The sequence below is a fragment of the Hyperoodon ampullatus genome, assembly GCF_949752795.1.
Source record: "Hyperoodon ampullatus genome assembly, chromosome: 3".
Classification (NCBI taxonomy): Eukaryota; Metazoa; Chordata; class Mammalia; order Artiodactyla; family Ziphiidae; genus Hyperoodon; species Hyperoodon ampullatus.
In genome coordinates, this window is record NC_136916.1 from 83,458,497 (window position 1) to 83,472,514 (window position 14,018).

A 14,018-nucleotide genomic window follows, 5' to 3' on the forward strand; every position below is an offset into this window, starting at 1 on the left:
CTGGTGTGCTCAGGGCTTTGGTGATAAATAGAATCATTTCTGAAGTCATCAGTAGCAAATTGGCTCTTTGCTGTGACTTGCCGATGCAGGCCTATGGAGAACGTGCTGAATTATTTGAATAATACTGGGCTGCTGCAGTCATTCACCAATGCCACTTTCCCACCCCTCTTGCTGGCTCTTTGATAACTGAATGTTTGATGTGTAGCATCAGTCACCTCTTGTATCTGATGTGGAGGGACAAGCTGCAGGCTGGTGCTCGACTTCACACAGCCTGGGGTCAGGGGAGAGCTTTCAGACCGTCTCCTTACCCCCACTCTGCAGATGATGGTGGGTTGGGGTGGAGTGGAATCTAAACAAATCAATCAATCCAGCTGGGAAGGAAGCATAAGACAAATAAGTGAGGGCCTGGAAATAATTCATCAAGAGCCTTCGAGCTGAGGAGAAGGTGAGAAGTAAGTGTGCGAGCATGCCTTATAGAGAAACAGAGGAACATCAGAGTAAGGGCTTGATTCTGGGGTGTAGCAGGAGACAGGGAAGCGGGTTTTCCCCTGGAGAACCCAACAGCATTTGCTGCAAGTTATGTGGGCAAGAAGCCAAGAGTATTTATTTCTGGTCAGAGAATGGACGCAGGCCTTTAACTTGTGGCCTTTTCCTTTGAAAATCTTAGTTAACAATTGGGAGAAGCCTCTTAGAAAGAATGATTAAAAGGAACTTATATCTGTAAAGCGTCTTGAGAGTGTATAGTTGGGTGCTGTTCTTTGATTGAAAACTGTGAATGTCATCATAAGGAAAGAGAAACTTACAACGAATATAAACTAGAGGTTGGCCATGTTTTGTTTTTTTTTTTCTTAATGAACACAAACATTAGATTTGGACAGACTCTGAAGAAGAGGAGGACAGAAAGGGTGAATTCAAGCTCTTCCTTGTTTTCTTCCCTCCTTTCCTCCTCTTAAATTTTTTATTTCTTTCAGGTATTTTCTTGGATATGATCCATATGTGAGGCAGCATGCTAAGTTCTTACGGATGTTAATATGATACAAAAGCAAATAAGACGTAGTTTTTATCTTCAAAGAATTCAGTCTAGTAAACTTGGGGATTGTCTCTACCAGAGTTTGAATCGGCACCTTCAAAAGGGTGTTGAACTCAAATCTAAGGCTGGGGAAAGTCAATATTGGAAGGGTCGAACCTGAGGAGGGAGGGAGTTATCTGGGTTAGATGGGTACCAAAATCCTAAGTGATGAAGCTTCTCTGGGTTGCTGCGAGGACAGAGAAGCTGGTCCACTCCTAAATAAATATAAGGGTATTTATAAAATACAGAAGTAGTTGACAACCTGCTTGAGTGCCTGGAGATTCAGAGGCCAAGATTCAAGCTTTGAGGACCAGAGATGATCTCTGTTACAAGTACTCCACTTTGCTGTTATACTAAGAAAGCCATCACAGGCAGTATATAAATGAATGGGCATGACTGTGCTCCGATAAAACTTTATTTACAAAAACAAGCAGTGGGCTATAGTTTGCTAACACCTGCTCTAAGGCTGAGTAGGGCACCTAGATAGGCTGAAGCTCATGGGTTACCTGACGCTCCTCATTCCAGACAAACCAACCTTACTTGCTGGTGGGGAGATGATTCTCAAGGCCTGCCAGGTTGCATTTCTATTGGTGCCACCTTGGGGCATGTCTGAGGCTGTAGCAGAGATGGTGAAAGGAAGGAAGATCTGACAGATGAAGCTGGAAAGGATAAGTGTTGGGATCTCCAATACCAGGCTAAGGAGTTTGGGCCTGGTATGCACTGTGTCTGAAAATATCCTTATATCAACCTCATGGGATCTATATTTCTTTTAATTTAAAGCTTGGAGGAAAATTGCAGAAGATGGATGGAATATTGCACTTTATCCCCTGAATCAAGAATATAACATTTTTAAATGATTTTTTAAAAAATTTATGTTAACCCTCTTATTTATTTATTTTTTTGGCTGCGTTGGGTCTTCATTGCTGTGTGCGGACTTTCTCTAGTTGCGGGGAGCAGGGGCTACTCTTTGTTGTGGTGCACAAGCTTCTCATTGTGGTGGCTTCTCTTGTTGAGGAGCACGGGATCTAGGTGCGTGGGCTTCAGTAGCTGTGGCTCACAGGCTCTAGAGCACAGGCTCAGTAGTTGTGGCGCACAGACTTAGTTGTTCCGGGGCATGTGGTATATTCCCGGACCAGGGCTCGAACCCATGTCCCCTGCACTGGCAGGCGGATTCTTAACCACTGCGCCACCAGGGAAGCCCAGGAATATAACATTTATTTTCCACATTTATTTGATTTCAGGAAGAATAAGCCAGGCTTTCAAGACTATCATGTTTTCCCTTAACTAAAAAAATAAATTCCTAAAATATAGGGTGGATTCCCACCCCCATTTTATTAGGGAAACTTGATCTGGGAGAGGCACAGAAAGATGAAGAGATTGAACTATGTCCTTTCTCTGTAACATTCTATAACCTTTGAAAAATACAGAAGTGTTTGGAGGAGAGTCACCATCACTGTTAATCTATTATGAAATGATGATCTAGAAGAAGAAATAAAAGGCCTGGTATTATTCATCTCAATGAAGAAAAGGCTGATGGTGACTCGGTAAACTTTTAAATGTACAAAGGGATACAGGTATAGTAGGAGGTTACGACCTCCTCCCCAGAGCCTGGAAGGCTCAGCATCATACCTGCGTATGGAATCTTGACTCCTACAGTCTTCCTCTTATTCTTTATGCTTCAGCCACTTTCTATTTTTAAAAAAATTTTTTAAATTTATTTTATTGAAGTATAACTGATTTATAATGTGTTAATTTCTGCTATACAACAGTGATTCAGTTATATGTATGAATGCGTGTATATGAGTGTATACATTCAGCCACCTTCTTTCTGTAAGCAAATTTAAGTTGCTCTTTTGTTTTCTTTTTCTGTTAGTAATTTCTTCCCCCAAGTCTTTGCCTTTTTAGCCGTTATTGTTAAAATGTGTCCTCCGGGTTTCCCTGGTGGCTTAGTGGTTGAGAGTCCGCCTGCTGATGCAGGGGACACGGGTTCGTGCCCTGGTCCAGGAAGATCCCACATGCCGTGGAGCGGCTGGGCCTGTGAACCATGGCCGCTGAGCCTGCACGTCCGGAGCCTGTGCTCCGCAATTGGAGAGGCCACAACAGTGAGAGGCCCGCGTACCGCAAAAAAAAAAAAGTGACCTCCTTAGCTTCTTTGTACCCCAGCCTCACTCACAATCACTTCACCACCTCTCATTCTTCCCATGACATTTATCACTGTTCGAAGTTACCTTGCTCATTTGTTTGCTTTCTTACTGTCTTCCTTTTCTCACTAGAAGGCAAGTTCTATGGAATCATGGACCTTGGTCTGTTCAATTATCAATGAGTCTTTAGTACCTAGGAGAGTGCCCACTCATAGTAGGTGCTCATTAAACGTTTGTGAAAAGAGTGACCTAAATAGGGAGATAGATGAATAGGTACGACAATTACAGTTATGTCAAAGACAGTGGTGATGAGATAAAAACAATTCTTTGGTATTGTGCTTCATTGTTTACATAGTTCATCTCATTTTACATAAATTATTTATGATGAAGGCTGATAAATACTAACATGAACACTGAGAAAAATTATCATCTTTCTTAGTATTTAAAAAATACAACCTTACATATTAAATTATCCTTGACTAGGCTAGCACTATAACTTGGAGGCAAGGAAACCGTGTCCCAGGATTCTGAAAAGTCCCATCTGTAGCTTGTCTCGATATTTCTCAGGATGGCTCTCCTGATTGTAACATATTTTTTGAATGTGCCATTGTAGGATGATGCCTTGGAAACAGATGTGAACAAGCTGAGCTCCAAACCTGGTCTTGATCGACCTGAAGAGGAACTGATGCAATATGAGGCGATGTGTCTTGAGCTCTCCTGCAGTTTTGAGGTAGAATGTATGCCGTGGTTCTACTCCTCGGTGATGCTAATGGGTTCTTTGCAGACCCTGGGCATCCAAACTGGCCTCCAGATGGAAAGCATTGCTCATCTTTAGCATTCTGCTTCTGGGATCTTTCTGAGAGGGAAGTAAAAGGCTAAACAAAAATATGAGAAGGTGGCAGAGATAGGATGCATGCAAGGGTCCTATCAATACAATCTGACACCCATCACCTCGGAAGGAAGTAGGATGAAGGTTCACATTGCTGCCTGTTGTCTGGCGGGCAAGGTGCCTTACTCTCATGTCCTGGGAAAGCAAGTGAAAATTCATGGTGACTTAATCATTCTCTTGTGAGAGTGGGATGGTTGTATGAGATGGCTTTCTGAAGGTGACCAGCCTGATTCTAGGGTTTCGTTGTTAGCAGAAACAAATCAAGCACCTTATACCTGGTCATGTTAATCCAGTGGTTGGTTGCTGCTGCTTCTTCTGCTGTTGCTCCCACCAAAATTTAGACCTGCTTTTGGACCTCCATTATTTTCTTATGATTCTTAATAAACCATGAATTTGGCCATATCTAAGGGTACACGCTAAGTCACTTCTAGAAGGGAGCTGACATATTGTATTTCACTCTAGAAAGCAGAAAGGCATTGGTGGGTAAAAGTTTCAGGGAAGGAAATTTTAATTCAGAGTAAAAAAGAATTTTTCTTAAACAATCAGAATGATCCTCAAATAAAAGGAACCACCTTGGGATACAGGGAAGTTTCTGTAAATGAGTCATTCAACCAGGCTGTAAATGTTTGGGGGTGTTGTAGGAGGCTTTCATGTACTGCATAGACTCACACTAGACCCACCAAATGCCCCTTCCAAGTGTGCGTTTCTAGGATTCTGCTATTTCTTTGACTCTTGAAGCTTAGTCTTTCCTTGACTGACTTTGGAAAAAGTTTTCCAGTGCACAGGATTTATGCTTAGCTCTGTGCCCAGAGAGTGAGGACAGGGATCAGATTGTATTCTCTACTTGGAAAGAAACACTGACGTATTCTTTTCCACTTTTAACCTGTAGGAACTGGAGTCCAAACCTGGAGATGGTTTGAACTTTGACGAGACTCGGTATGCCAGTCACCACCACATTCTGACTGCTGCCTCCCCAAAAGGGCTTTGCTTGAATAAGGACCAAATCTCCTGGGGACAAGAAAGAGAAGTCCCTGTCCAGACCTCCCTTCTGAGCAGAGTGAAGATGGGGAGGTCCAACATACATCTAACCTCCAAAAAAGGACCTGGAATGAACCCATACTGAAATGCACAATCCAATGGTCTTGGGATAGGTTCTTCCGGAAGTGAAATCTCAGACGTTCAGGCGTCCTTCAAAGAGGATGCTTGGGACATAGATGCGATTTCCTGCCCAAGGATAAGTGCCTCCTTTTCCAATTCCACTAGACCTAGAGAAACTACTGAATTAATAGATAAGCTCCTGCAGACACATCGGACGCATATCGCCTTCCATGACCCCATATCTTTGTATGGCCAAAGCTAGAAGAACCAGATCTGTGTCTGACTTCACAATGATGGCATTTCCTGATTACTGGGGGCATTGTCCACCTCTCTCTGCCCAGTCCGTGTTGGAACGTAAATGTGGAGTCCAAAGGTGATGGTGCTACTAACTTGGGAGCCATATATATTTTTTCTTCTTTAGTATTTTTGTAGGTGGAATGGTTTGTACAGATAATTCTGTTATCTTCAGGAAAGTGAGCATTAGTCAGCAGCATGTTAAAAGCCTTAAGGAGGGCTTCCCCGGTGGCGCAGTGGTTGAGAGTCTGCCTGCCGATGCAGGGGACACGAGTTCATGCCCCGGTCCGGGAAGATCCCACATGCTGCGCAGTGGCTGGGCCCGTGAGCCATGGCCGCTGGGCCTGCACGTCCGGAGCCTGTGCTCCGCAACGGGAGAGGCCACAACAGTGAGAGGCCCGCGTACCCCCCCCGACCAAAAAAAAAAAAAAAAACCTTAAGGAAATTTTCGCCAAATATACAAGCTTGCCTCCCTACTAGGACATTTCAGAGCCAAGGGTAGGGTGGTGGTAGACATGTGTTTCCACAAAAAGAATTTCTTAGACGATTCTAATGCAACCCCTTACCCCGTATCCATTGCAAATCCTACAAAAGGGAAAGATTATCCAGTTTCTCCAAATACTGGGATCATTCCTTAAGGGAAGGTTCTCAGGAAGAAACAAGTATGGATTATTTGGGATCACTTTTCTCATTTACTGCAAATTGGAATCTGATCTCTTGTTAATGAGAGGAGGTGGTGGACCTCCATCCCACAGTCCCAACCTTATAGAACCTGACTTGGCTTGGGGAATAGTTTTGCTGCATCACTGAGGATTGTAAGGAAAAAAAAAATGCATCCTGCAGGGAAGAAATGTTGTGTGATGGATTATTCCCAGGATGCATGAAACGGAGCTTTGCCTTTGGATAGGCATAGCGAGATTAAAAAGAAAATTACTGAACTCAAGGAGAAAACTATTTTCCCAGAAAATATACTAAGTATGCATACACTAAGTCTATGGAGCAAAGTGTGCATAGCAGTAAGTTTTCTTAACTGTTAGCAAGTTCATCAGCAAATTGATGGTGGATCCCAAGAACTGCTTCCACTTGGTCTCCTGGCTGACATCTCTGACCTCACCCCTCTGACCTTATCTCCATGCTCAAGTTCCTGAGAGACACACCACAGGGGCTGGCCCAGCAACAGCTCCCCACTGGACAGGACATCTTTCCCCTGAGTCTAGGCCTCATTTTGACCTTCCCTCCCCCTTCTCCTACCCCTCCCCGCCCCAGAGACCTGGATCAGAAATTCAAGGAGGGAATCTGAAATATCCCTTAGGTATCCTTCCTCCCTCTTACTTAAGTCTCCCAGATATTGGTGTTTCTCAGAGAGAAGATTGACCGTAGTCTTCTGGAGCAAACAGAACCAAGGACTATAAATGACACAAGAATTCAAAGGCTTATTGGAGCCTCCCAGACCATCAGCATTCCTAATGTCTCCTTCAAAAGTGTCTTAGTGCAGAGGGCCCTCTTATTCACACAACCAGAGGCTTCAAAGTCCCTCAGCGCAAATGCTCTTGACAAAATTCCTTTGAGTAGAGAATCCTCCTAAAACGAAAATCTGGCATCACTGCTTCCTACATTCCTACTGCTCAGTGTAGTTTTATTTTTTGATAAAGAAGAAAAGGAAGGAGGGGTGGTGCTTTTTGTACTCATTCAGCTCAAGGTTGGATCATGATTACATTTTTCTTTCATAATTCTCTGATGAGTCCCAAGGCCCTTCCCACATGACCATAGGATGAATGGGGTAAGGAGTGAGGGCCAACCCTTAAAATGTTTTCAATTTTCCTTTCCAGGATCAAAATATTTGAGGATGTCCGGAGGCTCATCCAGCCAAGCGATATTATAAATAAAGTTGTCTTCAGTCTAGATGAGCCTTGGTAGGTGGTCTTGAACATCAGTGGAATGAGGGGGGTGGGAGTATAGAATATCCTTTTAATGGCACGAGCATAAGAATATTTTAAGTTAATAATCCATTCCTTCTCCTAAAATCAGCACAGTGAAAATTCGGGTTAAAGATCTGTAAGAGAAAGCTTATCTCTAAGAAATGTTAAACTGTGCCCAAGAAAAGCAATAAGTCCTATGTTCAAAGGTTCTCTATTTCATTACGGGCCTTTGCAAGACACCACTTCTGACTGCTTACGGTTCTTCTCCAAGTTTGAGTCTGGAAATCTTCGCAAAGCCATCCAAGTGCGTGAGTAAGTAAGGAAAGCTGCAGGGGCCATACTCAGTATGGCTCAGCCCTGTTTTGTATCCCCCTCCAAGGAGACATTTTTGAAGTTTTCCCTTTTTGGGACGTGGTGAGTGGTAAGTCATTATTTTTGGTACGTGAAATATTTCAAGGAAGCCCAACAGATAACAAATACAAGTGGAGCTGTTTGGTATGGAGAAGGGAAAGGCAGGCATGTTAAGATTCCTCCTCAGCCTCCTTCTCTTTCTTGTTTGCTATCTCAGCTTCTTCTTCCTACAGCTCCCGCCTTTATTATTTATTCTCTTCATTTATCATGTTCCAAGGATCCAGGAGGGAAGACCTGATTAGGAATCTCCTAGTGGGAAAATGAGCAGTCCAGGATGTGCCTAAGGTCCTGGCCTTACTCAGGTCTTTCTCTTTATATCTGCCTTTGGCCAGAGTGTAGAATCCTAAACTCGTCAGTTGTGGTCTGGGTGACAGAGTCAAATGACAGAAAACAAACCTACTTACAGGCAAGGATTTTTTATGATCACTTTTTAGCGAGAGCATTGTGGGCATAGCAGACAATTGGAGGGTCATAGACTTCCTGGAATTGTTCTCATGGGTGTCCCTATGGTGCCAACTATAGCTTCATTCATTGTATGGTGAGTTCAGTGGTTAGAGTGTGTTGCTTATAGTGACGGTGGGAGGGGTGGGACACCATCTGCTCTGCTACGGCTTCAACAAAGCTCTCCCCTTCCACAAATCTCACTATACACTGCCATTTAATCAGAGGGCCAGAGTAGGAGAGTATGAACGAATCAGGGCAAAACCATTGCCCTTTCTAGAAGAGCAACTCAAAGAGCATGCCAAGGGGATGGGATAAGAATATTTTTGAAAATGAAATATCCTGATGATAATGTTTAAGTCAAAGCTTTATTGCTAATTCTGTTGCTCAAGCTTGAAAAAGTAATTTTGTGGAGACATAGTGATTGGGTGGGGACACATAAGGACTTTCTGGGGTGCTGGAACTGTTCTACATATTGATCCAGGGAGTTGTCACACAGGTGTATCCAGATGAATTTGCTTAAACTCGTTGAGCTGTACACTAAGATCTGTGTACTTTACTTCATGTAAACTAAATCGGTTAAAAAGGGAAAAAACAAACAGACAAATCTTTCATTGCTAGTCTAATTCATGTTTGTTGCCTTGCTGGGGATTTACATATATTATACTACTCAATCTTTACAAACAGTACTGCAAGTTTAGGCACCATTTCTTTTTTTTAAAATTAATTAATTAATTTATTTACGGCTGTGTTGGATCTTTGTTGCTGCGTGCGGGCTTTCTCTAGTTGTGGCCAGTGGGGGACTACACTTCATTTCAGTGTGCGGGCTTCTCATTGCGGTGGCTTCTCTTTGTTGTGGAGCATGGGCTCTAGGCGCACGGGCTTCAGTAGTTGTGGCACGCAGGCACAGTAGTTGTGGCTCGCAGGCTGTAGAGCACAGGCTCAGTAGTTGTGGCACATGGTCTTTGTTGTTCTGTGGCATGTGGGATCTTCCCCGACCAGGGCTCGAACCCATGTCCCCTTCATTGGCAGGCGGATTTTTAACCACTGTGCCACCAGGGAAGTCCCTAGACACTATTTCTATTTTTCATTTGCGGAGACTGATGCTCAGAAGTCATGTCTAACATCAAATAGTAATGGCATATCCAACCAGATGTGACCACATTTTCTCTGGGATATAACACACTTGCATTTTTCCAGCTGGACAGAAACTTCATTACCATTTAATAAAAAGATAGGCTATCGTTGTATAACTGACTCTTCTAATACCAGGACACTGCTCCCCCCTCCTTAAATTTCCAAAGCCTCTGTCCAACATTGTGAGATAAGGATGATAACTATAACTTACCAGCCAACCAAGATCCTGGATCTTACATCCATCATCCAGAACCTGAGATGTATAGATTTCTCAGTGTTGGAAGTTCTCTTAAAGGCTTTTAACCCTCTGATCTTGCTTCTGACTTTGCAGGTTGGAGTACGACTTACTGATCAATGCTGATGTGAATAGCACGCAGCACCAGCAGTGGTTCTACTTCAAGGTGAGCGGTATGAGGGATGCGGTCCCTTATCGCGTCAACATTATCAACTGTGAGAAGGCCAACAGCCAGTTCAATTATGGTATGAGCTCTTGGGAAATAGAGACTTTCTCAATAACACCAAAAATGATGTCACTTTTGAGTGCTTGAATTATTATCAGAAGCCCTGCTTGGGTTGCAGAGGGTTTGAAGTTGGGCTGACATGTTTTGGTTGCCAGGTATGGCAAGACGGCCGCCAACCTATGGTAAATTGCTACTATGGGAGGGGAAGCTTGAAACTCTCCCTGTGCTATGAAATGTTAACACCTCACATAACTTTCTGCCGCTTCCTGCCTCCCTTGCCCCACCTTGAACTTTTTGAGGCCAGTGAGCCCTCTCATTTATTCCTTCTCTCCACCTCCTAAAACCCATAGAAGCAAATGTACTGATCTCTTGATATTTGTCACAGACAGGCAAATGGCACAATTCCATTGGACAACACCGAGTTACACTCTCAGAAAACTCTGGAGAAAGTTTAAATTCTCCTGAATACCTGTGGCACTTTTAGAGGGGGCGTTCAAGGGACAATGACTGACTAGTAGCCCATATTTATTTTGAATGTTTCTAGAAATGGGAAATTCTGCGTGTTATTGCTGGCTCACATACTAATGTATTAGTGGCTCTGAGTAAGGAAAAAATATTCCCCGTAGCTCCAGGTCCGAGCATAGGACATTACCTCTATTTTGTACTGATTAAATAGACTCTTGCTGGTATAGAAAGAGAAAAGGTGAGCCTTGGCTCTTGTATTCACTTGATGCAGTGGCTGTAACAAATTGTCACACATTTTGTGGCTTCAAAGAAGACAAATATATTCTCTTACAGTTCTGGAGTCCACAAGTCCCAAATCAGTTTCACTGGTCTTAAGTCAAGGTGTTGGAAAGGCCATGCTTCCTCTGGACATTCTAGGGGATTATTTGTTTCCTTTCCTTTTCCAGCTTTTAGAGGTATGTTCCTCACATTCCTTGGCTCATGGCCCTTTCCTCCATCTTCAAAGTCAGCTGCATAACATCTTCAAATCTCTCTGCTTCGGCCACATTGCTTTTCCTCTGTAGTCAAACCTCCCTCTACCTCCCTCTTGGAAAGACATGTGTGATTGAATTTAGGGCCCACCAGGATAATCTCCCCATCTCAAGATACTTAATTTAACCATATCTACAAAGTCCCTTTTGTCATATAAGGTTAATATACAGCTTCCATGGATTAAGACCTGGGTATCTTTGAGGGCCATTATTCAACCTACCACAGCTCTCCTTTTCTATTCCCCCCACCCCCCACCTAATGGATTAATCCTGCCTTTATTTTGTGTAGGGATGCAGCCAACTCTGTATTCTGTGAAGGAGGCTCTTCTTGGTAGACCTGCCTGGGTACGGACAGGCTGTGAAATCTGTTATTACAAGTAAGTTAGAGTGTTGTTAGCTTCCTTTGCTCTTCTGTTCTCTCTCAGTTTCCTGCTTCTCCACGTTAATCTTACAAACCTGAGCAATCTGTGCTTGTCTGCTGTACTTGTCACTCTTCCAGTGGCAAACAGAAGCCTAAGCGTGTGAAATGGCACCCACAGTAGACCTCAAGAAATATCTTTTGGTTTTCTGAAAAGTCATCTATTCTTATTTAAACACCTTAAAACCTTTAGACCTTACTGTTGGATATTATTATATAGACTCAACCTATGATTAGTGCATCAAGCTTCAGTTCTTTTCCTGTTTCCATTGGTCCCAGTGAACAACAAGTGTGAGATATTCTAACTTAATTCTTACCCATCCCATGCTTCAGTTTTCCAAAGCAGATAAACATGAATATGTGAGAAATATACTTAAGTAACTGTTGCTCCACAGAAAGATACATTTTGGAAAAAATAGAAGAGAAAGGTATTTTCAGAATTCATCTTCAACTCTTGATCAGTAGCCACTTTCATCAATGTATCCTGTAAAGGTGTGATGAAATTTGAATTATCCATATATTTTGATAAAATACATGCATGCATTCCAGACCCATGAATTGCTTATTTGTGCACTTTCCTTCGCTAGAAAATAAAATACAAATTCATAAGACAAAAAAAGGATAGGGAGTGTGGACAGGTAGAAACTATGTAGCTAATTATTAGCTTGTTGCTGGTTTCTTATAAAAAACTGATATGCTAGTGCTTATTTTCTTGGATAAAGTAATTTATATCTCTTTCTGAGATGACACGAAGCCCCTAAAAATATTATCAGGCATTCTTGAGTTCAGGATAGTTGCAAATATCAAAAAGAAAGAGTAAAAATGCTTATGCCTCTTGGCTTTTGAGACTATAAGGACAGGAGCGTTGACAGATAAGAAGGTCAAGAATCTTGTTGCTCTATCAGACACAAGGGCAATCATCACCATAGAAGTAAGGATAGTCTATAAAGCACAGAGATGAGCTAACAGTTTGTAATGAAAGAGTCAGCAGTCTTTAGTCTTGGATGTATTAGAATATGGACCTGGGTAGTATTTTCATTATATTCTTCAGAACAATAGCAAAGCCATACAATGTTGTTGGTTTTCCATAGCAATGACTTTCTGACCCACCTATCTGCAGACTCTCAGGATCCTCTTATGGTCCAAAGAGATTGAGACTAAAATCATCTCAAGGTGACAGGGGCCACAGCTGTAGGGGAAAATAATGGCAGCATAAATTTGGACTTTGGTGTGTCAAGAATAATTTTTAGTGTCCTCGAGAAATAGTAATTCTAAATAAACATGAAAGACCCAGCTTGCAGTGGGCTTGGATCTGGAGGTTAGTAAGAGATTGGACAAACATAACATTCAGCATCCTTTGGGGGGGGGGCAGCTGTCCCTGGAGGCTGCTTCCTTGGAGGTGGGGGATAAGGCGTGGGCTTAAGGGGATTTAGGATCTGCCAAGAGGAAAAGGAAGAAATCAAACATCCCAAAGCGGAGCCTTGGCCTAAAGAATGACAATGTTAATGTTAATAGCTTTTAGATTCATGAACAAGACAATTGTTATGTGATTAAAGAGTAACAGAGAGGTAACATGAAAACCATGAATGTGTAATGTAATTCATTTTTCATCTTCTAGCCATGAATACAACAGAGATGAATGGGTAAGATTGCTACATTATAACATAGTTTGTTTTACACCAATTCACCACATTGTGTTAACATATTTCCAATAATGGGATCTAACAACAGGATAGATATGTTATGTGTATCTCTATTCAACTGCAAATCAGAGTGCCTTTCCCTAGTGTAGAATGCCTTAGATTATACAATGTATTTATTTCTCTCTTTTACCCATCACAGTCTTTGAGTTGATCTGCTTTTGAAGATTTTTTGGCTTCATCCCTGACTTTATGCTCTCTAATGTATTAATTTGGGAGAACTTTACCTCCTATTTCTTTGTCTCCAATATGTCATCAGGAACTCAGAAGTCTTATTTCTATTACATTCTTATATTTAGTACCATGTTCTAAAGGGGGTGCCAGGGTGCTTATTGTGGAGAGAACCATGAGCCATGGTACCTGAGTATATCTATGGGAGGGTGAAAGAAAAGAGTACTCAGAAAGAATGGGATATCCATTTCCTTCAAAAAGTGATAGCAACAGTGATCAGTTAAGGAGGTGGGCCAACTGCTTTGTGGGTCGGAGCCTCATCACTCAGAAAGTGATCTCCAAACTATTTTGATAAGATATACTAATCCATGTACTTTTAATATAGAATTGTTCATAATTTTAAAAAATCAATTATACATGCCTTACTATACTAATATATTATGCATACTAGAAAACATGCAGAAAGTTTAGAATTTTAAGACATGGGGAAAAGATGAGAAAAATAATTTTCAATTTAAATCTTTAAATTTTAAATGTCAAATTGTTATATATTTTTTTACTATTGGTAACTCAGGGCATCCTATACCCTTAAGGTTTACCATGAAAAATATAGTTGTAAATTGCCTTTTGGCTAATTTTGAAAAATGGTGGTTAACTTCTCCAATCTAATTAGATAATTTTTACACAAATAAGAATTCTTGAGAAAGAGCTAATATTAAGGTAGGAAGTAGGCCTACCTACAGTTCTTTCATTTTCTCGGTCATTTGTGTTTAAAATGTAATATTATTATCAATCTCTGAATTCCAAGCAGAATTTAGAAAATACTAATTATCTATATTGCAGGGTTTAGTTTAATTTAGATAATATAATCTGT

The 14,018-nt window shown here is 41.7% G+C and overlaps 1 protein-coding gene across 1 annotated transcript in view; it reads left to right on the plus strand.

The window, feature by feature from the left end:
- Positions 1–14,018, plus strand: part of LOC307049543 (cytosolic carboxypeptidase 4-like) — a gene marked incomplete at both ends in the record, with an annotated part of 109,411 nt that overhangs the window by 76,152 nt on the left and 19,241 nt on the right. The window contains 8 exon segments of the mRNA XM_079699103.1: positions 3,824–3,940; positions 4,989–5,219; positions 5,223–5,432; positions 5,434–5,570; positions 7,321–7,404; positions 7,642–7,722; positions 9,731–9,879; positions 11,145–11,232. Coding sequence (XP_079555229.1) covers positions 3,824–3,940; positions 4,989–5,219; positions 5,223–5,432; positions 5,434–5,570; positions 7,321–7,404; positions 7,642–7,722; positions 9,731–9,879; positions 11,145–11,232 — 1,097 coding nt within the window.